Source organism: Panthera leo, chromosome D3 (assembly GCF_018350215.1).
Source record: "Panthera leo isolate Ple1 chromosome D3, P.leo_Ple1_pat1.1, whole genome shotgun sequence".
NCBI lineage: Eukaryota > Metazoa > Chordata > Mammalia > Carnivora > Felidae > Panthera > Panthera leo.
Window position 1 is genome coordinate 276,684 of NC_056690.1, and position 27,417 is coordinate 304,100.

Here is a 27,417-nt window from a genome sequence, read left to right on the forward strand (position 1 = left end):
ACCTAGGTACCCCTGAACAGCATAATTTTAAAAGGCCTTTCTGCCTGAAAATCTTTTTTTTTTTTTTAAAGAAAAGCTTTCTATTCAACAAATATTTGAATGAAATAGGGAAATAAAGACAAAAATGTAGGCACATAATTATGAATAAGGAGACCTGGATTAGCAAGAGACTAAAGTCCCTATGGAAAGATCAGGGAAGACTGTAGGATTAGAGCCTGTGCATTTACATTTACTTACATGACATAAAATGGCAATCCAGATTGGAGGATTGGAGGCTAGCCTAAGAAAGGTTTTACGTGGTAAAAATTTACATCAATCAGAGAACTAGGCAGAGAATATATTTTTGAGACTTGCTAAAAATATAATCTGCTTGGCAGTTTTAGGAGTCTATAACTGAGTGGCTCTGGATTCAGATAGAAAGGGAAGATTAAATTGGAGGTAAGTGGAATAAAGAAAAGAGCTCAGGGGCGCCTGGGTGGCGCAGTCGGTTAAGCGTCCGACTTCAGCCAGGTCACGATCTCGCGGTCCGTGAGTTCGAGCCCCGCGTCGGGCTCTGGGCTGATGGCTCGGAGCCTGGAGCCTGTTTCCGATTCTGTGTCTCCCTCTCTCTCTGCCCCTCCGCCGTTCATGCTCTGTCTCTCTCTGTCCCAAAAATAAGTTAAAAAAAAAAAAAGTTGAAAAAAAAAAGAAAAGAGCTCAGGATTTGTATTTCTATCAGTTTAGACTTTTTTGGTATGTTGAGTTTTGTCTTAATTGTTTTAATTTCAATCCTTGTAACTCTATTGAGACTAACTTTGTGGTCCAATATAGAACCTATCCGGGACAGTGTGCCATGTGCACACAAAGATTAGCATGCTTAACAGTCTTTAGATAGTGTTGTTAAAGAAAAATCAAACCAACTAAAATTTAAAGATCTAATGGCTTTATTAATCAATTCATGAATCAGGCAACATTCCATCTAACAGGTAGAGGGGAGCTTCAAATGGCTACAGAAAGGAAAAGGTTTTAAAAGGCAGGACAAAGAGGTCATAAACAAACAAAAAAGATTATTTTAGGTAAGGTCACCTTCATTTGAGGACAAAGGATGTTTACTGTGGATTACCTCCTCTTCCTTTGGGGGATGAAAAGGGCTATGTGACAGATTATCTTATTGGTGCTGACCTATTAGGATTGCATTTCTAGGAAGTTGGGACTGTATTAGGTTAGGTATTACAAGTGCCCCCACTTTGGGCCTGTGGTTTTCTAACAGTGTGTTCTCTAGATGTCCGTTACTTTCCGTCTTTTAGTTCTTGCCAGTGTTGTCTGGTTGTTTGCCTTTACTTTTAATATATCCTTTGCTTTTTTTTGGCTTATTTACTTGTTCTTTCACCAGGTTTTTGAGACTTTAATTTGCCTTTTTGGTGTTGTTATAATTACTCAAGATCATGAGATTTTCTGTCATTGCTGCTTTGTTTCTCCCATAAATGCTTACAGAATGTGGCTCTGTCTCCTTCTCTCTCTGCCTCTCCCCTGCTCACACTCTCTCTCAAAATAAATAAACTTTAAAAAGTGCTCTTATTTGTTTTTGTTGCCAAATTTGGAAACAATGGGCTCTTATTAGATATTGGATTGGTTGGTTAATTTATATGGAATACACCTAGAATAATTATTTCTTCATTTTTGGAATTGTCTTTTACATCACCATTTCTTCTTCTTTTCTTTCCTCCTCCTCCTCCTTTTTAGGTAGGCTCCACGCCCAACATGACGGTTGAACTCAACAAGCCTGATTTCAAGAATCACGTGCTCCACAGACTGAGCCAGCCAGGCGCCCCCATAATAGTTTCTTCTCAGTCTTAGCTTTTCTAGATCTTCCTATTACTGTGCTCTTGTAGAATATCTACTATCTAAGTCTATTCCCTTAAGGGACTCAGCAAAGAATGAGACAAATTTATTTTTCTAAGATTTATAAGCTAGTTAGGACAGTAAGTATACACATGCAGTAGGTTGAATTTTGCGGGAAACAGACTTTATAATAAACAGGTGGTGTATTAGGGACTGCTCTCAGGAACGACCACCGTGCGGGAATGAGGGAAGCAGGACTGGACAGAAGGGTAAAGTTGAACAGTGATGCTTTCACAACAGAGGCCTCAACTAATTTCATAGAATCTCTGAAACTGGTTGTTCAGAGATGAAGAAAATTGAGGTAAAGGGGTGGGGACTTTGTAACCTTATATTGACCAGTTTTTGGATATGGGCTGACCCCAAGGAGGTTACTCCTGGGTGAGGCAGCTCCCTTCAGCTGAGGGCAGACACTTAAGTGACTGAGCCACACAGGCATCCCCATATCTGAGAGTTCTTACTTGACAGAAATTTTATGAGCATTTTAAATGTGAAAAAAACTGTAGCTATAACACAGTTCTTTTTTTTTTTCTAAGTTTACTTATTGTGTGTGTGTGTGAGAGAGAGAGAGAGAGAGAGAGAGAGAGAGAGAGAGAGAGAGAGGCAGAGAGAGAACCCCAACCGCGCTCTGCAATGTCAGCGCAGAGCCCAAACAGGGTTTGAACTCAGGAACCGTGAAATTACGACCTGAGCTGAAATCAAGAGTTGGACGCTTAACCGACTGAGCCACCCAGGCTCCCCTGTATGAGTAAATTCTTTAAAAATACACATTCCAGATTGAATTTCATTGAATGATTTTTCAGTATCCATTGAGATGATGATGCATGTTTCCCCCTTTAATCTTTAATAATTACATTACATTACTAATTACATTAGTTTATAAAGTCCTGCAATGCCTTCTACTTAGTTGTGATATGTATTTTTTTTAACATTTTATTTATTTTTGATAGAGAGAGACATAGCACAAGTGGGGGGAGAGGCAGAGAGAGACGGAAACACAGAATCCAAAGCAGGCTCCAGGCTCTGAGCTGTCAGCAGAGCCCAACGTGGGGCTCGAACTCACGAGCTGCGAGATCATGACCTGAGCCAAGTCGGACACTCAACTGACTGAGCCACCCAGGCGCCCTGATATGTATTTTTAATATTGCTTGATTTCATTTGCTATTTTTTCATAATTTTCACAAAAATATCAGAACTGAGATTGCTTTATAGTTTTTTGGGTTTTTTTTTTAACCTTTGTCTCGTCATGGCATAAGTTTTTTGCTACCTTTGTGTTAAGAAGAACTTCCCTTCTATCTAGATTTTTCTGGAAATTGGCAAGAACTATGTCCTTTGATAGTGTGGAGGACTCAGATTCACCCATTAAAACATCTGAGCCAGGAGCTGAAAGCATTTTAACACTGGCTTTAGTTCTACATGGATATTATTTTAAAATAAGTTAGTTACCTAACTATTCCTTTAAACATGTACTTCATTGTTTTCCAGATTTATTAACATACTACAGAAAATTGAGTAAAATATTCTTTTACAAGTATTTAATTTTTTCAGTTTATTTATTTTTTAATTTTTTCTAATTTTTTTATTTTATTTTATTTTTGGGAGAGAGAGAGGCAAAGAGAGAGGGAGACGCAAAATCCAAAGCAGGCTTCAGGCTCTGAGTCTCAGCAGAGCATGACTTGTGGCTCGAATCCATAAACCACGAGATCATGACCTGAGCTGAAGTCAGAAACTTAACCAACTGAGCCACCCAGACGCGCCTAGTTTATTTTAAGTAATCTCTATACCCAATGTGGGGCTTGAACTCAGGACCCCAAGATCAAGAGTGATACCCTCCTCCAACTGAGCCAGCTAGGCGCCCCTTAAATTTGTTTTTTATGGCTATTTCTATTTTCTCTTTACCAGCTCTTTTTGCTGTTCCTCCCCATTTTTGATAAAAATTTCTAGTATGATTTCATATTTTATTTTAAAAACGTGGCTTTTCAAGTTTTTGCTGTTTTAATCCCTTAACTTCTGTTTCAAAAAAAGTTTTTTTAATGTTTATTTATTTTTGAGAGAGATAGAGACCGAGTGCAAGTGAGGGAGGGGCAGAGAGAGAGGGAGACACAGAATCCGAAGCAGCTCCAGGCTCCGAGCTGTCAGCACAGAGCCCGCCACCGGGCTCGAACTCACGAACCGTGAGATCATGACCTGAGCCGAAGTCGGACGCTCAACCGACTGAGCCCCTAACTTCTGCTTTTATATTCGTTAATTTCTTCCTCTTTCCACAGTTAAAGTTTCTTTCTCCCTAAAGCCCTCATTTCATTTATTTCCATTACTTTGGTCAGTGCTGAGTTGGATGCACTAGAATTTACCTGCTTCACTTACTTTGACTTTGTAAATGACTTCGCTTTAGCATCAGAAATGTAAAGGATACAGAAGTTTCCTCCTGGTGACACATTTATGTTCACCCACAGACATATTTTGAGGAGAGCGGCTCCGCCTGACATTTCTGACCCAGAGACCCTCAGGCAGCGCGGGAGAGGAGGTCCATCGGAAACCTCCGACCTGCCAATCCGGGGAGGTGCGCCGCAGAGCCGTCTGGGAGATGTAGTTCTAGGGAGGGCGGCACTCTGGGAAATGTAGTTCTGCGCGCACACTTCCGAGGTGGGCCGCGTGAGTCCCGGCGCAGCGGCCCGAAGCCTGAGGTGGGGGGTAGGGGCGACGCGGCGAGGCTGCGGGGGCCGGGGCGGCCTTGATGTCCGCGGGGGCCCCGCGGTGAACCCTGACGCGCGCACGAACTGGCTCCGGAGCCGGGTGCGACGAGGACCCGGGGCGGGGGCGGGGGCGGGGGCGGGGGGGGGGAGGTTGTGGGGGCCGGCCACGCAGCGCAGGCGCCGGTTCCGGTCCGGGTGGGGCGTGGCGTGGGGGCGGTGCGGTGCGGTTCTGGGGCAGCTTTAGGGGCTTGGGGGCGCGTAGGGATGGGACGGGTGTGGCGGGCGGCGACTGTGGGCGTCAGGAGGGAGATTTGGGGGTCTGGCGGAGCCGCCTGTGGTGGTGGGTGACGAGGAGGCTGTGAGGGAGATGGTGGAGCCGGCCAATTCGTGGGGCGCTCGCGGGCCAAGGGATTGGAGTGTCTGTGCTAAATCAGTGAGCCGGGGTTCGCGGCGGACGAGTGGTTGTGGAGCCGGCGGAGGGAATTAAGTGGGTGATGGGGCCCTCTGGCGTGAGTCATAGTGGGAGCGGCTTTGGGCGGAGGCCGAGACTCGTGGGCTTGGCGGTTCTGGGCATGAGGGGCAGGGATCGGGAGAGAGGAAGTCCCTGAAGCTGCCCCCGTGTGGAGACGCTGGACGGCGAGCGTGTGCCGTCGGGGATGCAGCCGGAGGGTGGTTTTCCGGAGTAATTAGGACTCTGCTCGTCAGTGATTTAGATGCCTCCGGGTCGGCAAGTGGGCCCGGTGTGGATGAACCATAAGGTCTTTGTGGAGGTCTGTTTGGGGGAGCTCAGAATTGGCGGCCCGAGGATTTCTTCGACTGGAAGGCCTGTTGGTTTGTGACAGTGCTGGATTGTACTGAGCCCTGGGCTCCCGGGCAGCAGGAAGGTTAGGACGTCTCCCGCCGTCTCCTGTTCCAGGAAGCATGTGTTCTGCGTAACACATGCCCCCTTGTTGGCCGATGACGCGGCCGGATAGCAATCCTCCAAACTCCCATCCTTTGCCCCGTCAGCGATTAGCTGGACTGTCGTCCCCACTGAGCAGTCAGGAGAAGATGATTGTTACTGAGACGTGGGACTTAAGCCTCCTTCTCCCCCACCTCCCCACCCCTGCCCCAGGCCCTGAACTTTGATTCACTGCCTACTTGAGCTGCTTTGCGCCCCCTCCTTCCCGAGAACTGCCCTCCTCTGATCTACTATCTGATCATCCTGCCCTTTCCTTCCACGCTCCTGGTTCTTCTGACCTCGGATCTCCCTTTCCGTGGAAGGAACCGCGTAGGTCTTTGCCCTGCGTAGATGCTGGCAACTCTTCCGGCCACAGTGTTCCCCCTATTGTAGTATGCCTCCGCCTCCTGCAGTAATTGTGGAATAAGATATTTCTTTACATTCTACTTGGCAGTTCAGCGGTAGCCGTTTCGATGGAGGGGGAGGACCGGGGTGGCCTGTGCTGCTGAGTGGTCTGTGCCTGTGTTGGGGAGATTTTGTGGTTGAGGCATCAGGGACTGGGGCACTGCGTGTCAGGGACAAGGCCTGGATACGAGTTGGTGGGTGGCCTGTGGGCGTTGTGCGTGAGCAGACAGTGCGGGTAGTAACTAGAGTCATTGGAGGTAGCGTGTTGGGCAGGGCGGAGCTGGCGGCCCGTTCAGGTGAGGGTTGTGAGGATCTGTCGGGGTGCCAGTGAATGGTGGGTGAGCGTGGGGTAGATTAGAAAGTGGGGTGTCGTGGAAGTGAGTGGTTGGGGTCCCCGTATGATTACGGATTGGGCATCCCCTGGGTTCGGTTCTGTGAGAACCGGTGATCGGGGCACTGTTCAGGTGAGTGGATGGGCAACTGAAGGAGGGAGGGCTTGGAATTCCGTAGGGGTCCTTTGGGACTCAGTGTTCAGGATTTCACTGACTCCATTCCTAGTCAGTGAACAGACTCTGCTGAGATTACTGGATGGGAGTGTAGGGGAGCCAGCGACTGGTTTCCCGGCGTTAGTGTTTAGAAGCCTGTGGGAATGAGTGATGAGGGGCGGTGCCGTCATAATCAGTCAAGGGACCTATAGGAATGACCATGCGGGGTGCTTGGGGCTGAGCGAGGGGGAGCCTGGAATGATCAGGAATAAAGGGTCCTAAGGGTATCTGATTGGGGGCGGGGCTGTGGAGAGACTTTGGATTTCATTGGTTGATGCACTTCTGTGCGTTGGTTTTGTCACTTGGGGGTTGGTGATTGGGGGCTTTGTAGAGCAGTCACTGGAGACCTACCATATGTGTAATTGAAGGTCCTGGAGGGGCGGCCTGTGGGATCAATAATGAGGGTCCTAGTGGGATGATGGGCTAGTGGGATAAGTGGGAGTGGGGCTTATGGGGCTCAGTGGTTGTGCGGTCTGAAATTTGTGAGGTCCCTGTTGTGTTCAGTGAAATGGGGGCTGGAGAACTCTCAGGTGGGTGGGTGGGGAACTGGGAGCCTTGTGAATGCTAAAGGTTGGTCCGTGGGGTGGGGTGGCTGGGGGTTCAGTCATTCAAGGTCTGTTGGACCTCGTGTGTGATTGAGGCCATCTTTGGTGATTATTGGCCTGCGTGGTTGTGTTTGTGGGTGTGGGTAGTCTCAATGAGTGCTGACCATGCGTTGGCTCAGGCAAGACTCTCACAGAGTAACTTCTGTTAAATGACCATATTCTCTGTTGTTCTTTGGTCTTTCTCACCCAACACATCACTTTGTTGGTCAGTGACGGCTCCTTTTACTGAAATATTCCCTCACTTAAACGTTCTCAGCTGGTTCAGCCTCATTGCCCTCCTCTATCCCCGAACCGCCTTCAGCTCTCTCTAGCTCCAGCCGTTTGAGTGTGGTGCTCCCTGATGGGCATGCTCTTCCCACAGGCGTCCACAGTGGGTTCCATCCTCTGTTCAGGACTCAGCTAAAAGTCATTTCCAGGATGCCTTTTCTGGCCGTGGGAAGGAGCACCCTCCACCCACCCCTTCCTCTGTCACATTTAAAATTTCCTGTGAGCACTCTTTTAGTCTGACGTTACTTTATTTACTTGTTTTCCATCTTAGAATGCATTTCTTAGAGGACAGGGACCCTGTCTGTCTTGGGACCTTAAGTCGTCTCTCCCATGTGTTCAGAACAGGGCCTGGTTGTGAGAGGCATTCAGCAAACTGCTGCTCTCCTGGCCCGTAAACAAGACTGTGCATGTGTGTGTGAGTGTGTGTGTACATGAGAGTGCTGAATGTACATGTGCGTGTGAGGGCGGGGTGCAGGAGTATGTCGGGATCCTGAAGGAGGAAACGAGAGTGGCAGTTTGGGATGTTAGTATAGTCGGCACATTCCCTTTTCCAGAGGTGAGAGAAGATCCGTGCATCAACCCCAAAGGGGTCCAAGCTAAACAGAAGCTCCTGGGGCAGGTGGGCCTTTGATCTCAGGGACCCCAGGTTCGGATGGCAACAACTCTCTTTTTTCACTCAGGGCTTCCCAGACTGTTGAGACCCCTAACTGTGTCCAGGAGAACTCCCTGGGCATCTTGGAAAAAGGCATTTCACCTTTGAATGTTGCTCTCTGCTCTCCTAGAACCTTTTCTCAGAGATTTGCCCTCCAGCCCTACACTCTTCACACTGGACTAAACAGAGTCCAGTTTCCCTGGGCGGATCTGACTTTTATGTGTATATACGCCACAAGTGGGCAAAACCCCTGTCATTCTTCTCCCTTCCCACTTTTCGGAATTTTTCCTGCTCTGGATGCCCTTGCTCTGCCCTCTACCACTGTTTTGGGTCAATATTCAAAATCCAGCCTGTCTTTCGATTCTTTCTTGACTGCCCCACAAGATCCTCCTTATATTGTTGATGTGGGAACCTGTCTCCACTTACTGGCCCAAGTCGTCCCTCCGTTCTCTTCATCATAAAGTGGGAGACTTTCAAGGCCCTCAGGAGATGATGTCAGAAGCTGATGTACAGGGTCAGGTCAAGGCTAAGATGTGTTCAGATGTTTCTTTTCTCCTGCCTGCTCACTGTCTGCACAGGGCACGGGCTTTGCTGACCAAGCAGCAACTGGTGATGACAGCAGCTTTGTCTCGTCTGTTTCCAGCCCTTGGCCCAACTTGGGGTGGGTAGTAACTGCCTTCGGGGGGGCTGGTCTGGCCCCACTCTTGTTAGTTGCCCTGGGGCAAAACCTGGCAGTTCGCTAACATCCAAGCATAACTTCCTATCTTCATTTGCAGCAGATTTGTCTCTATGTCCATTGGGACATTGAAGACACCCTCACCTATTCTTTAATAGAACAGTGTCTTTAAATAAAGAGCTCTTGCCCTAAACCTTCCACAGGTACTATATTATCTCTTTGTTCCGTTTATTTGCTGGAAAAGTGCCCACTGACCAGTCCACCGTGTCCAGTCTTCTTAAGTAGCCTGTCAGCCTGTGGAGACCAAGCTGGGAGCACCGGGAGCTTAGGTGCTCAGCAAACACCCTAGACCACAGGTAGAGACCACAGGTGCCAGACAGACCTCTCTTGGCAGGGCTGCTGCGAAAGGTGGGATTTGTCCCTCTTGTCCCCAAGTTTACTGGGTACTGTGATTTTTGAACATTTCCTTTTAGGTGTATTAGGAAGGAAATGACATCTCTTTGTGATCTCACGCTGTGGAGTCCCCGGCGCTGATCTTGTATCTGGTTGAATGTAAGTGACCTGGTCCATGAGCAGTGAAGGAATTCAAAGTGTAAGTATGTGTACACATCAAGATGTAGTATTTTTTGTTTATTATACTTAGCTGAAATCTTGGTTCATTTGTTCCAATAATTCTGCCTGAGATATCTGTTAGGTGGTTTGTGATCTCTTAAAAAGCTTTTAAAATAGTGGTTGTACTCAGTTATTTGGTTATTTGGTCTGTTGGGGAAATAATTAAAACCCAAATCTGTCAACCCCCAAATCTCACAAAAGCAGAAGAAAAAGAAAAGCAGTTAAACTGGAATGCAGTGAGCTTCACAGACAACCTGCTAAAGAGATTGCAAAGGCAGAAAGAAATCTCCCTCTTTTCTCCAGCCAGGCCGGAAGAACCCATGTCCACGTGGTCTCAAGATAAATGATAATGTGTCGCACATGGCTCATGCTACTTACCTGGCACTTGGGGTGGCTGTTTGTGTTAGCCAATCACCTTTATCCAAAGGGAAAATAGACCTCTGTGTTGGTGACAGGACTGCAGCGGGACATCAGCTGCCAAAGTCAGGCACTTGGCCAGGCCCCTGCCCTTCCTGAGATTGGGAAATAGGAGTGTATCTTCCCGATGATTTCAAAGAGATAGCTCCTAGGTCCTTAAGAAAGATGTTTTGGGGTGGGAAGCTGGACGAAGCTTGTTTAGCTTTAGAAGAGATTTATACGTATCTCAAAGGAACAGAGAATGTACGGTTGTGGGTTTTCGAAAGTAAATACTTTGCGAAGAGGAGTCAGGGGAGTCTTTTTCCCTTTTTTTGCATGAGGGAGAATTAATTTTTTTTTCTTAGTTTTTGTATTTGCCTTTACTGGCCTCTGAGCTCATGCATATTCATCTAGAGTGTTAGCTGCTCTCCTGCACTCTGGGTAATTTGCACTAGGGGAGGGCTGAGGCTGCACCTTTGAAGGGGAGGAGAGGGGAGGGGCGCCAGGGCCGACAGCGTGGACCCTGCAGAACACACAGTGCTGTCCCACCACCCCCTCAAGCATCTCCTGCCGTCAAGGGTCAGAGACCCTGAGCAGCGGGTGTGGACAGCGTCCTTGTACGGAGGGCTGTGGGAGGTGACGAAGGGCAGCCCTTGTCATCTCTGCGGCCCCTTCACTCTGCAGGGATTTTGATCTTGGAAGTGTGGCCCGGGCTGTCCCTGCTGGCTTCTGAGGGAAAGGGCAGGCGGTTTTGTCCCGGCGCGCACCGAGAGGCACCACGGGGAAGGTTCCTCACGCCTCTCCTCGCTGTCGTGGATGTGGCTCCCCCCAGCTCCGCCTCAGACCCACACGGGAGCCTTAGTCTTCCCCCAGAGCCTCTCTTCTTACTGTTTCTGTTAGTTTCTCTGATCTAGGCTTTCTTTTCACTGCAGGGCTGGTTTTGGAGTAGAAAGCCAGCACCCCAGGCTGCTTCGCCGTCTTGGTCTAACAGCCATTTTCCCTTTACCATCCTGCCTAGAGATAAGTTGCATTTTACTCTGTAGCACCTGTGTCCCCAGGAAATACTGCTGCAGAGTGAGCGAGCCAAGGTTATGTTCCTGAACTTTGTTGACCTCTGCAGAGCATTTGGTGGGGTGACGCTCCTCTGGGGATGTTTGGCCGAACCAGTGAGACATGTGGCTTTCACGTGGCGTTCTCGGGTGCGGGCCAGGGCTGCAAGTGTGCTGTGTGGCGCAGACCCGGCCCAGATGCAGTCTGGCCCGGCCGAGACTTCCGCCCTGTTTCTTACCCACTAAACCCGATGGGCTTGTCAGGAAGAGAGATCCGAGATAGGGTCCCGAATTAATGACATCATCTAAAATGAAATTCCACTGCATCTCCAGGGCATGGCTCTGAGGAACAAGATAACTCATGTGAGATAAAAAAGAAGAGGCCTCAGGACTAGGGGTGCATTCTCAGTGTACAGACATTTGACCAGAGGCCTCTCTCCAGAGCATCAGAACAGAGCAGATTTTCCAAGCAGCTGAAAATGATCAAGTCACAGGTGAGTTACTTGTTTATTATCTGGCAGTTTTTATATGTAGATATGAGAGGTTTGCAGGAAAGCTCTAAATACATTTGAGTCATAATCAGAAAATACAAACTTGGGAAAGAAGATGTCAGAGAAGAACGAAGTGGATTGTGGAATCATACCAAAGTCTTAAAGTTGACGCATGGATGTACAAGAAGGTGAGCTGCCCGCTGTCCTCAGATGTTCCCAGAAGTGGAGACAGGAAGGGAAGTGGGAATAGTTACGTGGTCTCCTCTGACGAAAAGCAGACTAGTTACTCAGTAGAAGCAAACCTTGCTGATGATGCAGAGCCCAAAATATTTGGACAGCTATTGATGTGGATGAGAGAGTGGACACAGTCCTAAATAGCAGCTCTATAATAAACATATTTCGCAGTGCTAAGAAATTACAGAGTTCCTCAGTGTGAGCTAAGGGCACAAATTTGAAGGAAAGCTCAGAACAGAGTTTGTTTCAGGACTGAAACAGTGGGCCCCGATACCCATCTTACCTGTGTTCCAGTTTTAGGAAAGAAACCTAAATCATCCGGCAGAATTGACCACTACAAAACTTTCAGATGGTCCCCATATTCTCTCAGTTGGAATCTTGGTACATTTTGGATAGAAATATCTTTGCTTCTGTTGGCAAAAGCTGGGCGTGGGTGTATCTGCCTTTAGCTCTTTTTACTTTCTTGACTCAAGAAATGGAGAGTGTCACGAAGGTTGGGGTACACAGGTCAGAAGTGCAACCCTAGAGGACACGTGTGGTTTTTCTGGAAACAAAGGATTTACGGAGGGTACCTCAAGCAGGGCCGGCCCCCAGTGTGGCTTTCCACTGTGGGCCCTTCTGCCCTGGGTTTCTAGTCAAGTCTGAATAATGTAGTTTAGTCCTTGGCTTTAGAGGAAGTGCTTGGGGCATTTACTTCCAAATTGCTGCATCCACGACCCCAGTTTATTAGTCCACTCTTTGTTAGATGTGGGCAACTTCTGGGGATGCTCTTCCTGGAAAGTACAGGAACTGAGGCTGCCGTCTGCTGTCTCCAGTCAGCCCTGTCGGGAAGGCATCTGTGTTGGCTCAGCAGTCAGTCTAAATCCAGAGAATTCGCACGAGCTTGGAGAGGCAGCACTGGGAGGTGTGTCTTTTGCTTTTTGTTTTTTCCAGGAGGAGGGGGAAGCTTTTAGGAGCAAGTCCAGAGAACAAACATCATTCGTGTACTTCTCTACCCCCATGCTTCTCCAGGTGCTAGGTTGATTTTGTTTTTGTTTTTCTGTTGTATCAGTGTGCCCCATTTAGTAATCAAAACTTTATTTATTTTAAGTTATTTTTAATTTTTATTCTAGAGAGAGAGCGTGCACAAGCAGGGGAGAGTGGCAGAGAGCAGAGAGAGAGAAAAAGGGAGAGCGAATCCCAAGCAGGCTCCACACTCAATGCAGAGCCCAATGCTGGGGCTTGATCCCATGATCATGAGATCCTGACCTAAGCTGAAGTCTGAGCCACCCAGGCACTCCCACAACTTTTTAAAAGCTCATCTGTTTTCGTCCAGACGCTTTGTCTGGAAAGGGTGTATGTAAGAGGTACAGATATTTTTATCTAACTTAACCGGAAACATGCATCATGTTTAAGAATCGGCTAGCAAAACCTCCAGAATTTTCAAAAGATTTTAAAACAGTTTTATATAATCTCACATTCGTCAAATCTTCAGGAAGAGGTCATAGGGGATGGAAGCCTTTTGCTGTGTCCCCCATGGAGCCTGAGGTCTCAGTAACTGTGGAAGATGGGTGTGTCTGTGAAGACAGCCTGGTCTTCACATGGCAGCAAAGAGAAGTGTCCTTTGGGGACTTACTGCGCTGAGGCCCCAGGATGCCCGTCTGAGCTGTGTAATCCGGGCTGGGGCTATCTTGACCCCTCCCGTCAGTCACATAAGTCTGTCCTTAAGTGTCCACTGAGACAACCGCATGGCTCATCTGGGGCCGTTCTCAGATGCGGTGAATCCAGGGAACCGCAGAAAGGAACAAATGTGGTCTTGTAGTGCCTGGATAGTGTGGCCCAAGTCAGTGGAACCCATGGGGACGCTAAACCAAACTTGAAGAGGGTGTCAGCTGCAGTCGGAGTCCAGTGAAACCCTCTGGCCGGGGCAGAGGGCCCGATGAGAGCTACCTGTCAATGTCGTGGCTCTCGGCACAGGAACTTGTGTCTGGGCGGTTTCTAGCCACGGCCAGCGTGTGGAAGGCCAGACGTGACGTCCAGGCCGTTTCAGCCTCTTCTGATGGCACGGGCGGCACGTGCACAGGCCCCACTGAGGACGGAATCTGAGTCTCCACAGGCCAGCGTCTTCTGGGTCCTGGTGGCAATCAGTCACATACTCGAGGGCTTTGTGGTGGAGGCAGGTTTGGTCTCCACGTCGGGTTGACGGGGCACGTCTGTTGGTGAGTGTGGGGGCCTTGCTCCTGAGCATCCACACGGGTAACGACAAGCTCACCGGGAGCGTATCCAGATGTCTCGGCCCATGGGAGGGCTCCTCGTGATCAGGACGTGTATAAATTAACATGACCAGCATCCTAGTCGGGATTTAGAACAGCTCCAGCCTCCACAGAAATTCCCCGTCTCACCTCCGTGCGTCCCTAACCCCAGCAGCAACTCATCTGTTCTCTGTCACTGCAGTTTTGCCTTTTCCAGAATGTCATAGAATGGACTCATTAGTGTATAACCTTTTGATACTGCCTTGTTTCACTTGTGTCTTCGAGATTCATCGCCCTTGTTTGAATCAGTAGTTGGCTCCTTTTCCTGCTGAGTGCGGTCACTGGGTCGCACCCCCTCGTACGAACCTGCCAGTTTGCTTACCCTCTCACTTCTGAAGGGCTGCTTGGTTCCTTCCAGATTTTAGCAATTGTGTTCATGTGCATACAGATTTGAACGTAAATCTTGAGGTGAGCAGAAGTTTTGAGTGTCCTTGGGCACGTACCTGGGAGTAGTAAGTCTCTGTTCAACCCCAAAACATCTTCCAGAGTCACTGCCCTTTTGGCGTTCCCAGCTTCACGGCAGGAGAGCTGTTGCCCTGCATCCTCACTGGCATTTGTCACTTTTTGTGTGGGGTGTTTTGTTTTTGTTTTTGTTTTGTTTTTAGCAATTCTAATAGGTATGTAGTGTCCCATTATAGTTTTAATTTGTATTTCCCTATTGACAAATGATGTTGAACGTGTTTTCATGTTTATTTTTTATCTGTACATCTTCTTTAGTTAAGTGCTTGTTAAGATCTTTTGTCTATTTTTTGGTTAGCTGACTTCTTTTTAAATAAGAGGTTTTTTTTTTTAAGTTTCTTATTTTAATTTCAGTACAGTTAACAGAGTGTTAGTTTCAGGTGTACGATACAGCGATTCAACTGTCCCATATGTCACCTGGCGCTCATCATGGGGGGGGGGGGGGTGTGCTCTTAATCCCCATCACCTGTTTCCCCCATGCCCCCTCCCGTCTCCCCTCTGGTGACCATCAGTGTGTTCTCTACAGTTAACAGTGTTTCTTGGTTTGCCTTTCTCTCTATCTCTCTCTCTCTTTCTCTTTCCTTTGCTCGTTTGTTTTGTTTCTTAAAATCCACGTATGAGTGAAATCAGACAGTATTTATCTTTCTCTGACTTAACTTACTTAGCTTTATCCACATTGTTGCAAATGGAAAGATTTCATTCTTTTGCATGGCTGAATAATATTCCATTGTATGTATACCATGTCTTCTGTATCTTTTCATCTGCTGTTGGACACTTGGGCTGCTTCCACATCTTGGCTAGTGTAGATAATGCTGCAATAAACGGGGTGCATGTATCCCTTTGAATTCGTGTTTTTGTATTTTTTGGGTAGATACCCAGTAGTACAATTACTGGATTGTAGGGTAGCTCTATTTTTAACTTCTTGAGGAACCTCCATACTGTTTTCCACAGGGTCTGTACCAGTTGGCATTCCCACCAGCAGTGTAAGAGGGTTCCCTTTTCTCTGCACCCTCGCCAACACCTGTTGTTTCTTGTGTTGTTAATTTTAGCCATTCCCTGATTGCATTTCCCTGGTGATGAGTGATGTTGAGCATCTTTTCCTGTGTTGGCCATCCACGTGTCTTTGGGAAAATGTCTGTTTATATCTATTGCCCATTTTTAATTGGATTACATTTTGGGGGGTGTTGCATTGTATCAGTTCTTTATATATTTTGGATACTAACCATTTATTAGATATGTCATTTGCAAATATCTTCTATTCTGCTGGTTGCCTTTTACCTTTGTTGATGGTTTCCTTTGCTGTGCAGAAGGTTTTTTATCTTGATGAGGTCCCAGTAGTTCGTTTTTGCTTTTTTTCCCCTTGTTTCAAGAGACACCCATTTTTTAATTGTATTTTCTTATTGTTGAGTTTCACGAATTATTTATTCTGAATACACGCGCTCTGTCAGATAAGTGGTTTTCAAATATTTTGTCATAGTCTGTGCCTTGTCTTTTCTTAACAGCGTCTTTCATATAGGAAAAAATTTCAATTTTGAAAAAGTCCATTTCGTTGATTTTTTTAAGTTGACCATGCATTCAGTGTTGTACCTAAAATCTCATTGCCAAGGAGCGCCTGGGTGGTTCAGTAGGTTAAGTGTCCAGCTCTTGGTTTTGGCTCAGGTCATGATCTCGTGCTTCGTGAGATTGAGCTCCACGTTGGGCTCTGCCCTGACAGTGCAGAGTCTGCTTGGGATTCTCTCTCTGTCCCTACCCGGCTCACATGCTCTTTCTCTCTCAAAATAAACTGAAAAAAAAAAAAAAAATTTTTTTTTAATGTTTATTTATTTTTGAGTGACAGAGAGAAAGACAGCACGAGCAAGGGAAGGGCAGAGAGAGAGGGAGACACGGAATCTGAAGCAGGCTCCAGGCTCTGAACTGTCAGCACAGAGCCTTACGTAGGACTCAAACTCATGGACTGTGAGATCATGATATGAGCCAAATTTGGACAGTTAACCGACTGAGCCACCCAGGTGTCCCTCCCCTCCCCCCCCCCCCCCCCCCCCCCCCGTTCTTATTTTAATCTCATTGCCAAACCCAAGATCACACGGGTTTTTTCCTAGAGCTTTATGATTTTTTCCCCCCATTTAGGCCTGTGATCCATTTTGAATTCATTTTTATATGGTATGAGGTATGTGTTGAGGTTTATTCTTTTGCTTATGGGTTCTAGCATCATTTGTTGAAAAAACTCCTTTCTTCGTGGCATTCATTTTGTAAAAAATGAACCGAGCATGTTTAGGGGGGTCTATTTTTAGGCTGTCTGTTCTGGTTCATTCAACTTTTGTCTAATACTACCATTGTCTTCATCACTGGGGCATTATGGGAAGTCTTAAACTCAGATAACGTGAATCCTGCAACATGGTTGTTCTTCCACATCGTTTCGTTTTTGTTATTGTAGTTCCTTTGCCTTTTGTCCCAAAACCCTGTATCTACTTGTTTCATGACCTTTGTAACACCTTATTTCCTGGCCTGAAAAGACCAAAAAGTATTTAAGAACATGGTTTTTATTCTACTCATATTTATATTTCTAACACTTTTTCCGGTTTGGGGAGCCTTAATGCTCAAAACCTGTGTTCAAGAAGATATGTGAAGGAGCCAGTTAATTGTTACTACTTGGGTGCAAAACCACCTGGAGGGAGAAGCGTGTTTTAAATATGTAGATAATGCGGGGGGGGCGGGGGGGGGACACCTAGCTGGCTCGGTGGATTAAACGTCTGACTTCAGCTCAGGTCACGATCTCACGGTTGGTGGGTTCAAGACCCACATCAGGCTCTGTGCTGACAGCTCGGAGCCTGGAACCTGCTTTGGATTCTGAGTCTCCCTCTCTCTCTGCCCCTGCCCTGCTCATGCTCTGTCTCTCTCTCTCAAAATAAATAAATATTAAAATAATGATAATGATAAATGTGTAGGTTCGGTTTGGGTTTTGACAGTAACCAAAAAACATTACTGTCATTTTGCACGTAGAGGCCAGGCATGCTGAGGATCTTACACTGCGTGGGCCTCAGCTAAGAATTGTTCCCAAATACCCAGTGGTACCTTCTTTGAGAAGCACAGTGACTTTAAATACAACCTGTTCCAAATTCTTTTGTAATGGATCGATGGATGGATAGACAAGTAAATTCATAATGATAAATATTTTAACATTTTGTCTCTCTCTCAACGTATAGTGCACGGTTATGATATTATGTTAGTTCTCGATTGCCGTGTAACAAGTTACCACAACCTCCGTGGCTAATAACATCTACGTTTATCTCACAGTTTCTCTGGGTTAGAAATTTGCCAGCTGCGCTCACGTTTGGTTCCCAGTCGGGGTCTCCTACAAGCCTGTGCTCGAGAGGTTAGGAAGGGCTGAGGTCCTTTCAGGGTGCAACAGGGAGGTACTCCCCTTCCAAGCTCATTCACGTGGGAGTGGGCGGGCCTCAGTGCCTGGCCACATGGGCTTCTCCACAGGCCTGCCTCAAGGCATGGCAGCTGGATTCCCCCTGAGAGCAAGGAGGGTTCCCCAGATGGAAGTGACCTTCTTTTGTGACCTGATCTCAGCAGTGACATCCCATCATTATCGTGTTCAGCGGAGGTGAGCCCGTAAGTGCAGCCCACACTCAGGAGGGAAGTGTGACACACATGCACCAGGACCGGGAGCCAGGGGTCCCTGCGGCTGCCTGGCACCGCGGAGAAGAAAGCATGTATTGTGCATGGAGCCCATTCAGGTTTAACAGCAAATCCGCTTTTCTAGATCTCATTTGAGGATGTGGCTGTGGACTTCACGTTGGAGGAGTGGCGGCTACTTAATCCTACGCAGAAGAACTTGTACAGAGACGTGATGCTGGAGAACTATAGCAACCTAGTGTTCTTGGGTAAGAGTGTTCTTGTGGAAACAGCGTGAGTCTAGTAACTGTGGCACCTGGAAGATGTTTACTAATGTTGGATCTGAGCTACAGATTTCAAGGATCACTTGATACGCAATCACAAGGTTTTGGTTCACTTGGTTTATTTTCTAGCCTTCGTGGTAAATATTCTTCATGTTTAAGAGTCCGTCAGCCCAAGCAGTTGGGTCCAAGTTGTCTGTTTTTCTAATTAACAGGTTATCAAATTATCAAGCCTCATGGGATTTTCAAGCTGGAGCAGGAAGAGCCATGGATAATAGATGAAGTTCTAAGTCAGAACTTTTCAGGTGAGAGGTAATCAGGTGTGTGACAGACAGTGAAAGTTTAATAAGGTTTTTGATGTCAGGTTATAATGTTTTGAAAAGTTAGTTTGAAATGTTATTTACAAAACTGGTTGAAATTCCTAAATCTTTAGAGTTGGCTCAGGACTGGTGCCCTGAGTTCCTTCTGGGTTTTCATGTGCTCTCTGTCCCGGTCTCCACATCAGGATGTGTCCTTTTTGCACAGAGCTGATAGCGGCACGTACCCCCTTTCCTATACAGCAGCATAAGTTGGGGGCTAGCACTTAGGGCCTTGCTTTTGGGCTGGGCTCTTCTTCCCAGCTCCTCGGTCTCCTTTCCCTTCTTTCCCGCACTTCTAGCCTGCAGGGCTAGGCTTCTTTACTCATAACTCTTTATGAATTCATAAATTTTTCCTGTTAAAGGAACACTGAGTCAGTCCCTCTAATTTGTCCCTCTAATTGGTCAGATTTCTGTTTTAAACCCAGAGAGAGCAGACAGTGAATCTAAGGATACAGAATGAAAAGCTAACACCGTGAACCTGGTCAGGGGGCTCTGCCTCTTTCCCTGTTCTGTGCAGACTGACCCTGTGCGGTCAGCTCCCGTGGTGCTTTTTGGTGCCTTTGATGTTCGTCTTCTCCAAGCTCCTCGTTCAGCCCATCGTCTGCTGGGCTCAAGACCCCCGTGTGCCATGTGATCTTTTAACTACATTTATATTGAAGAACTCATGGTATAGCAGCATTTTATTCAGTTTTGGTTTGTATTTTCTTGGCCCAGAAGTCAGGGTCAGCTGCATTAGAACTAGTTTCTTCCTCCACGCATTTCATTCATTTTTCTCTGCACGTGGGCCATTGATTATCATATCTTTTCCTCACGTAGACAGTGTCCCTCTCTTCAGGTGGCCCCTTTTTTACCTCCAGAGACTGTTGACTCCCAGCCTTTCTGAAGTCTCTGCCCAGTTAGTATTGTATTGTAGGAATCTTGGCCCTGGTCAGACGTTATCTGGAATTTTTAAACAATTAGATCTTACAGGTTTTTTTCCCCACGTAGAAAGATGGCAAATAACGTATTCTTCTCTGTTGTCTGTAGGATTTATGGTGTGTACTGATTAAATGTTTCATTAATTGACTGTTATGGGGCCAGGTAAGGCAGGACCTTTCTTGTTTATCAAATATTTCTTTAGTGCAAAGGTTTTCATCTAAGCAAGTATCTCTGCTCACCTTAAGAAATATTTCAAATTATGGATCTCTGGGTACCCTTCACATGGATTATTAGGTCTGGGTATATGTAGCTTAGAAACCACCACCTGTGAAGATAGATTTTATGTTCATCTAGTTTAGAACAGCTGCTGTTACGAAGAATGAGAGGAATTGAGAGAAGTAGCCATGAAATAGCCTCACAGGACCAGAGAATTTTAATATAGAAGAAAATGCAAAACTGTATTTATTCAATAGTTAAGTATCAAACACAAAGCATTTGTATTAAAATGCAAAGTTAATGATCAAGATTAATGGCACGGAAGGGCACTGCTTTACAAGTACAGTTATGGGGCGCCTGGGTGGCTCAGTCGGTTAAGCGTCCGACTTCAGCTCAGGTCATGATCTCGCGGTCCGTGAGTTCAAGCCCCGCATCGGGCTCTGTGCTGACTGCTCAGAGCCTGGAGCCTGTTTCGGATTCTGTGTCTCCCTCTCTTTCTGACCCTTCCCCGTTCATGCTCTGTCTCTCTCTGTCTCAAAAATAAATAAATGTTAAAAAAAAATAAAAATAAATAAAAAAGAAGTCCAGTTATGAGTGAACAGTACTGATCCTGCAAGCGTTGAGCACTTGCTGTGTGCTGTGTCGTGGGGATACAGCAGTGAAAAATACGAGCCTTGTCCCTGCCCCCAGGGTTTACATTCCCGTGGGGGACACAGAAGTAAGGTGATTACTTGTTTGGTGAGAGCCAGAAAGGAAATAAACAGGGTATCGTTAGTATGCTCTTGAAATGATGTTTACGCTTAAATGAGCCAGGCTTGCTGAAAGCTGGGAAAAGCGTGTCAAATAAAACAAATGAAAAGGTCCTAAGGCAGAAAAGGCCTTTGGGATGGAAGGGATGGGAAGGCATTCACTGTGGCTGAGCAGTAGTGAGGAAGAGCCTGTGAGCGGAAGTCAAGAGAGGTTGGAAGAGACCAGGACATGCAAGGGCACGTGAGTCAGGATGAAAGCTTGTATTTACCAAAGGGTTTTTAAGCAAAGGGGTAAAAAGCCTGATCACCTTTTCTTTTGTCCTTTCTTTTTTTAAGTTTATTTATTTTTGAGAGAGAGAGAGACAGAGCATGAGTGGGGGAGGGGCAGAGAGAGAGGGAGATACAGAATCCGAAGCAGGCTTCAGGCTCCCAGCTGTCAGCACAGAGCCCGACACAGGGCTCGAACCCACAAACCGCGAGATCATGGCCTGAGCCGAAGTCGGACGCTTAACCGACTGAGCCACCCAGGTGTCCCTACTCTTTCTTTTTTTTTAATGTTTATTTATTTTTGAGAGAGAGAAAGAGACAGTGTGAGTGGGGGAGGGGCAGAGAGAGAGGGAGACACAGAATCCCAAGCAGGCGCCAGGCTCCGAGCCATTAGCACAGAGCCCGACACAGGGCTCGAACCCACAGACTGTGAGATCATGACCTGAGCTGAAGTTGGGACGTTTAACCGACTGAGCCCACTCAGCGAATAGTATTAATACGTCCACTCACTCAACCTCAAAACATTGAATCCTTTTATTCTCCATACCAGCAGCTCTAGTTGGTCCTTGTTCGGACATTCTGATATGTCTGAGGATTAGATTAGGCTCTACCTCCCCAACCCCCTTCCCTCCAAAAAATCCTGCAGAAGAGAAGTAGCTGCCTTGTATTTGAAGTCTTGGCAGATCTTTTATCTTTCAGGGTATATTGGGAATATTACCTCACCATTGCTAATAAATGATATCATAAAGCAAACAAACATTCATTTAAAAATAATCCAATAAATGGTCGTGTTGTAGAAATCACAAACAATTGTACTTGGTGAAAAAAAGCCTGTCCTAATGTTAAAAGAATTCTTGTGGTTTGGAATAATTTTCATTGATAGGATTACATGTAGATTCATTACATAGATTATATACATTCAGTTAAAATGTCAAAAATCCTAAATAAAAGTGTTGATGCTGAGCTCTGGAGAACTCTTTGATAACCCCAAGAGATAGTTTCAGTGATGGTGAAGTTAGTGATGTCAGTGATTCAGGTGATGGTCTTGAATGAGAATGTTCTTTAAGTGTAACGCTAGTACAGGAACCTACTGTTTCTCATGTTTAAATTCCAGTTTGTTAACATACAGTGTGTGTGAACATTTTTCTTGTCCCATAAGGAGAGATTGTATTTGGGAGATTTTTTTTTTTTTTTTTAACTGGAATCCTAGGCTCCATTTCAGAAGTTTTGTTCAATAAGCATAATCATTGGGGGATTTACACAGTATGATTCATTTTTTTCCTTTTTAGAAGAAGTCTGGCTAGATAACAGTCTCAAAATGTGGCACCAGGATAATCAAGACGAGCTTAGAAGTATGGAGAGAGGCGATGAATGTGATGTTTTTAGGAAAATATTTCATTCAAGCATTAACTTTGTTCATTTAGCAATGAGACCCCATAAATGTGGCACAGGTGAAAAACATTTGAAACATCGTTTTGAGTTTCTTATTTCAAAAAATAACCTTGGAAGAAAGAAACTTGATGAGCTCAGTAAGAAATTTTTATTCTACATCAAACCTGATAGAACCCATGGTGGAATAAAATACTGTGATTGCAATACATGTAGAAAGGCCAGCAGTAGAGAGTCGTGGCTCATTGCAGACCATATTACACATACTGGAGTCTATTTATGCATGGAGTGTGGCAGAGTTTTTAATAAGAAGTCACAGCTCATAATACATCAGAGGACTCATACAGGAGAGAAGCCCTATGGATGCAGTGAATGTGGAAAAGCCTTCTCACAGAAGTCATTGCTCACTATTCATCAAAGGACTCATTCAGGAGAAAAACCATATGGGTGTGGTGAGTGTCAGAAGGCTTTCAGTAGGAAGTCATTACTCATTTTACATCAGAGAACTCATACGGGAGAGAAGCCCTACGGATGCAGCGAATGTGGAAAAGCTTTCAGCAGGAAGTCACAGCTTAAAAGACATCAGAGGACGCATACTGTCGAGAAACCATATGGCTGCAGTGACTGTGGGAAAGCTTTCTCCCAGAAATTAAAGCTCATTACACATCAGAGAACACATACAGGAGAGAAACCCTATAAATGTGGTGATTGTGGGAAAGCCTTCTTTTGGAAGTCCCAGCTCATCACTCATCAGAGGACTCATACGGGGAAGAAACCGTATGCATGTAATGAGTGTACCAAAGCCTTCAGCAGGAACTCACTCCTCATCAGGCATCAGAGGATCCACACAGGAGAGAAACCCTACGAATGCAGGGAGTGTGGCGAAGCCTTTGTCCGAAAGCCACAGCTCATGAAGCATCAAGTAACTCATACAGGAGAGAAGAACTATCAGTGCAGTGACTGTGAAGAAGCATTCTTTAAGAAGTCAGAGCTAATCAGACATCAAAAAACCCATTTAGGGGAGAAACCCTATGGATGTGTTGAATGTGGAAAAACCTTCTTTGGGAAGTCACAGCTCCTGACGCATCAGAGAACTCACACTGGAGAGAAGCCTTATGAGTGCAGTGAGTGTGGGAGAGCCTTCACCCAGAAGTCAAGCCTGATATCACATCAGAGGACGCACACAGGAGAGAAGCCCTATGGGTGCAGGGACTGTGGGAAAACCTTCAGCGAGAAGTCAAGCCTCGTTCATCATCAGAGAACCCATACTGGAGAAAAACCCTTTGAATGTAGCGAGTGCAGGAAGGCTTTTGCCTGGAAGCCACAGCTTCTAAGGCACCAGAGAATTCATACAGGGGAGAAACCTTACGAGTGCAGTGAATGTGGGAAAGCCTTTGTTCAGAAAGTGCAGCTCATTAAGCATCAAAGAAATCACACAGGAGAGAAGACCTATGGGTGCAGTGAGTGTGCGAAAGCTTTCTTTGAGAAGGCACAGCTCATTATACATCAGAGAATTCACACAGGAGAAAGACCCTATAAATGTAGTGAATGTGGGAAGTCTTTCACTAGAAAGTCACACCTTATGAGGCATCAGAGAATTCACACAGGAGATAAATACTATGGATGCAGTGAGTGTGGGACTGCCTTCAGCAGGAAGTCACAGCTCATGGCTCATCAGAGGACTCATGTAATCTAGAAACCGCACGAGTGCTGTGAATATGGGAAATCTGTCAGACTGATAGGAGAAATCCTGTCAGTACACTGAGAATGCAGGTCCCACCCAGCAGAGTTCAGAAAGGAGGGAGGTATTTTTACGTAGACAGCGTAAGAGCCTTCTCCTGAAACACACAGCTTGTTACACGTTAATGACTTGTTGGTGTGGAGGTCTTATCAGTATCCTAGTAGTGCAGAACCTGGTAGTCAGGAGTGACAGCTTCTCATCAGAGGACCTAAACATGAGGAGAAACTCAATCGTTGTAAAAATTGAGTGGGGGTTTCGTCAAGAAAGGATAATTCGTGGTACACTAGAGAAGACATATGCAAAGGAAATACTGAGCATCTTGAATTAGAGATTTCAGTATGAAGGAGAAGTCCTAATAGTTTTGAAGAATTCTGGTAAGCATGATTCTATCGAAATAATCCTATAGAGTTGTGTTGTATATAAGTTACAAAAAGTAGTTTATTTTAAGTGGTAGCTGTGTTTTAAGTGTGAAGATATGCTTTCTGCTGTGGTGATGTGGCAAGGGCCAGATTAATCCCCTGCCTTGAACAGCTAGAAACTGTAAAATGTATATGAAATAACGGTTTCGAGACCTATGACAGGCGAAAGCGTGTGATCCCTGGCAGAAGGTGTAGAGAGTGAGGTGAGCCCATAAGAGCCCAGCCTGGTGCCTGGTGGCAGTTCCCAGGGTGCACATCAGGGGAAGGAACAAATGTGGTCTTGCTGAATCAAAGAGAATTGCTGAATTGGCATTTGGGGAGGCCAGAGTAGCTTAAGTTTGCAGGGAGTTGTACTGGAGAGGAGGGAGCTTCCCAGAGAGAGGGCTGCAGAAATCTACAAGGAGTCTGCTTAGTCTTTTGGCTTAGTACTGATTTGCACATGTGTGACCAGAAATTTCCTGAGTCCAGGAAAAGTGCTGGAAAGCAGTCCGCCAAACAGTTCCCAGAAATCAATGTAGGGCTGGGAATAAAATTCCCACCACCTGAAATGGCAACGACTTTTAACACATGGGGCATCGGGTAGGATTCCCAGCAGAGTATTATCTTAGTAGTGAAGTAATTAATCCTAGATCGAAAGCTAGTCTGGACCCACAATGTCTGGCATCCAAAAACATAGCTGGCATACACAGAAGCCATGAGAATATGACTTGTAACCAGGAGAAAAATCAGTCACTAGAAAGATACAGAAAAAATGGAAGCAGTTGGCATTAAATAAGGATATTCAAATAGCTTTTATAGATATATGGGAAAACAGGAATGTGACAGATGAATTGGAAGATGTATTTTTAAAAGCCTGAGTGGAACTTCTCAGGATGAAAACAACAATATCTGAAAATTAAAACAAAAAAACAACTTTGGATGGAATTAAGAGCAGATTAGACATAGAATATCAATGAACTTGAGTGAAAATAAAAACTGTCCAACTGATGGACACAGAAAAAAAAAGACTCGAAGAAAAGACAATAGGGAGTTGGTTACAGCAAGGCACGTGTATTCGTATGGAGTCCTAGAAGGACAGGGCAGAGAAGAGGCCTAAGAAAGTATTTGAGGAAATAACAGATGAAATGTTTACACATATGATGAAAAATGTAACTCCACATATTCAAGAAGTTCAAAGAACCTCAAGATCATGAAGAAAATCCTGCTGATGGACATCCTAGTCAAGCGGATAAAACCCGATGATAAAGAGAACAGTTGTAAAGCACCTGGAGAAAGACAGGATACTTGCACAGAACAGAGGACCACACACACTTGTGGTCAGAAACTACTCGAGCTGGAACACAACGGAGTGAGGGACAGACAACTTTACATAAAACCCCCACCACCTGCCGTTTGTCTACTTCCCATCAAAAACATCTTTCAAATATGATAGCAAAAAAAAAAAAAAAAGTTTCTCAGAGAAGCAAAATGAAAGAGACTTTATCTATAGACCTTATTTCAGGAAACACTAAAGCAAGTTTCGGTGCAGCAAGAAAATCCTAGGTGGAAATGAGGATCTACAGGAAGAAAAGAGGAGCTCTGGAAGTGGTGAATATGTGGGTAAATATAAAAGATCTCATTCCTCATTTAAGAGTCTTTTAAAATGGTAATTGACTGCTTAAAGCCAAATAATGTATTGTGGGTTATGATGTCTTTAGAAGTAAAGTGTATCTCAACGACAACACTTAAGTGTGAATCTTCAGAACTAGTTAAATAGACTGCATCCTCTGAGTCAGAAACCTGCTTCCCCAGGGCTCAGGGCAACTTGTGTGTGTAGCAGCCACACAGTAGAATGGCACATGTGACGGACGTGTGTATGTGCTGCTCGGTCTCCACATCCCCCCCCCCCTTTCCCGGCTCTGCACCCCCAGGGGCTGTCCCCTAGGGACGGCCTCACCAGGGATTGTGCTTAGGTTTGAACACGGGAGGTACTCAGTCAGCGGGCGGGAGGAGAGAGGTTGGAACACTTAACCCCACGCCCCTGCCTGGACCTCGGTGTGAGTGGTGTCTGTGCCCGAAGGGCTGCCGCACACCCTCCCCCCCTCCCCCTGCTGCCCTCCTGGGGCCATAGACCGTTTTTCAGTTAACGCTTCCTTCTCCTTGCTCTTCACAGTTTGGGGTGTTAACTATTTCTGGGTGCTTACCGACCTCTGGTTGGTTTTGGTTTCCTTAATTCAGAACACATACCTGGACATGGTTCCTCTAGTGAATGTTCTTAGGTTAATATTTTGAGTGTAGCACTTGTTTTCTGTGCCAGGTGTTAAACGAGCATTTAACACAATTCTGAGAATCAGTTACTGGGACAGAATCAGTTACTGGGACGTGTGCCTCGTCGGGCATAGACTGACATCCATCAAGATTTCCCACACTAAATATCAATATTTTCTCTCTGTTTTTAACCAGTTCAGTAGAAATTATAACAAGTAACAAAATTCTTTGTGTTTTTTTGTTTTGCTGCAAATCTAAATGGCTCCATAGGTTGTTGTCTGCTACATACCCAGTGGTCTTGCACTTACACTAACTCTTGAAACCAAAACATTTATGAAGTCTTATGCTACCTCTCGATTAGCCAAGCAATTTACAACAAAAAGAAAAAAAAATGTCATTTATGTTCAATATGTATGGACAAGGAAAAAGATAGTTTCTGAGTAAGGCAGAAGGGAATGATGCTTCATGCTTCCTAGCTTGTCACTTAGAAACACTGTGCTGTGCAGTTAAAATGTCCTCATTCCAGAGTCTGTTGCTTTTTATTACATATAATCTATGTAATCTGTAACCCCCACACAAGACTTCCATGTCAGCGGGTCAGCATTACTACAGAGAATCACTTCAGGGGCTCCACCCCAGTGCCTGTCACACACTACCCAGCCTCGTGAAGTGTAATAAGTTAGGATGAAATAAACCACCAAAGAGGCCCAACGTAGCAGCACCGTCCCGTCATTTGTCGAATACCTCTTAAGACTTCATTTCACCTTTCTGTACCCTCTCTCACCCAGTCTGGTAACCACTTTTGAAGGGAAATATTGCATCGGGCTGCACAGCTGTATTTTCTTTTTCTTTTTTTAATTTTTTTAATTTTTTTAATGTTTATTTATTTCTGAGAGAGAGACAAAGCATGAGTGGGGAGGGGCAGAGAGAGAGGGAGACACAGAATCTGAAGCAGGCTCCAGGCTCCAGGCTCCAAGCTGTCAGCACAGAGCCCGACACAGGGCTCGAACCCACAAG

At 45.8% G+C, this 27,417-nt stretch overlaps 1 protein-coding gene across 1 annotated transcript; it reads left to right on the plus strand.

Moving 5' to 3' along the window:
- Positions 1-4,856: 4,856 nt before the first annotated feature.
- LOC122203215 (zinc finger protein 605) lies at positions 4,857-25,874 on the plus strand. Its single transcript, XM_042909798.1, has 8 exons — positions 4,857-6,380; positions 7,888-8,646; positions 8,906-9,017; positions 9,135-9,253; positions 11,052-11,212; positions 17,963-18,083; positions 18,311-18,400; positions 21,894-25,874. Exons 5-8 carry the CDS (start codon positions 11,198-11,200, stop codon positions 23,687-23,689), a joined length of 2,022 nt encoding a protein of 673 aa, XP_042765732.1. The 5' UTR covers positions 4,857-6,380; positions 7,888-8,646; positions 8,906-9,017; positions 9,135-9,253; positions 11,052-11,197; the 3' UTR covers positions 23,690-25,874.
- The last annotated feature ends 1,543 nt before the right edge of the window (positions 25,875-27,417 follow it).

Coding starts and splice junctions, on each gene's coding strand:
- LOC122203215 (XM_042909798.1), top strand. Junction 18,084..18,310: donor TAGCAACCTAGTGTTCTTGG/GTAAGAGTGTTC, acceptor TCTAATTAACAG/GTTATCAAATTATCAAGCCT. Junction 18,401..21,893: donor TCTAAGTCAGAACTTTTCAG/GTGAGAGGTAAT, acceptor TTTCCTTTTTAG/AAGAAGTCTGGCTAGATAAC.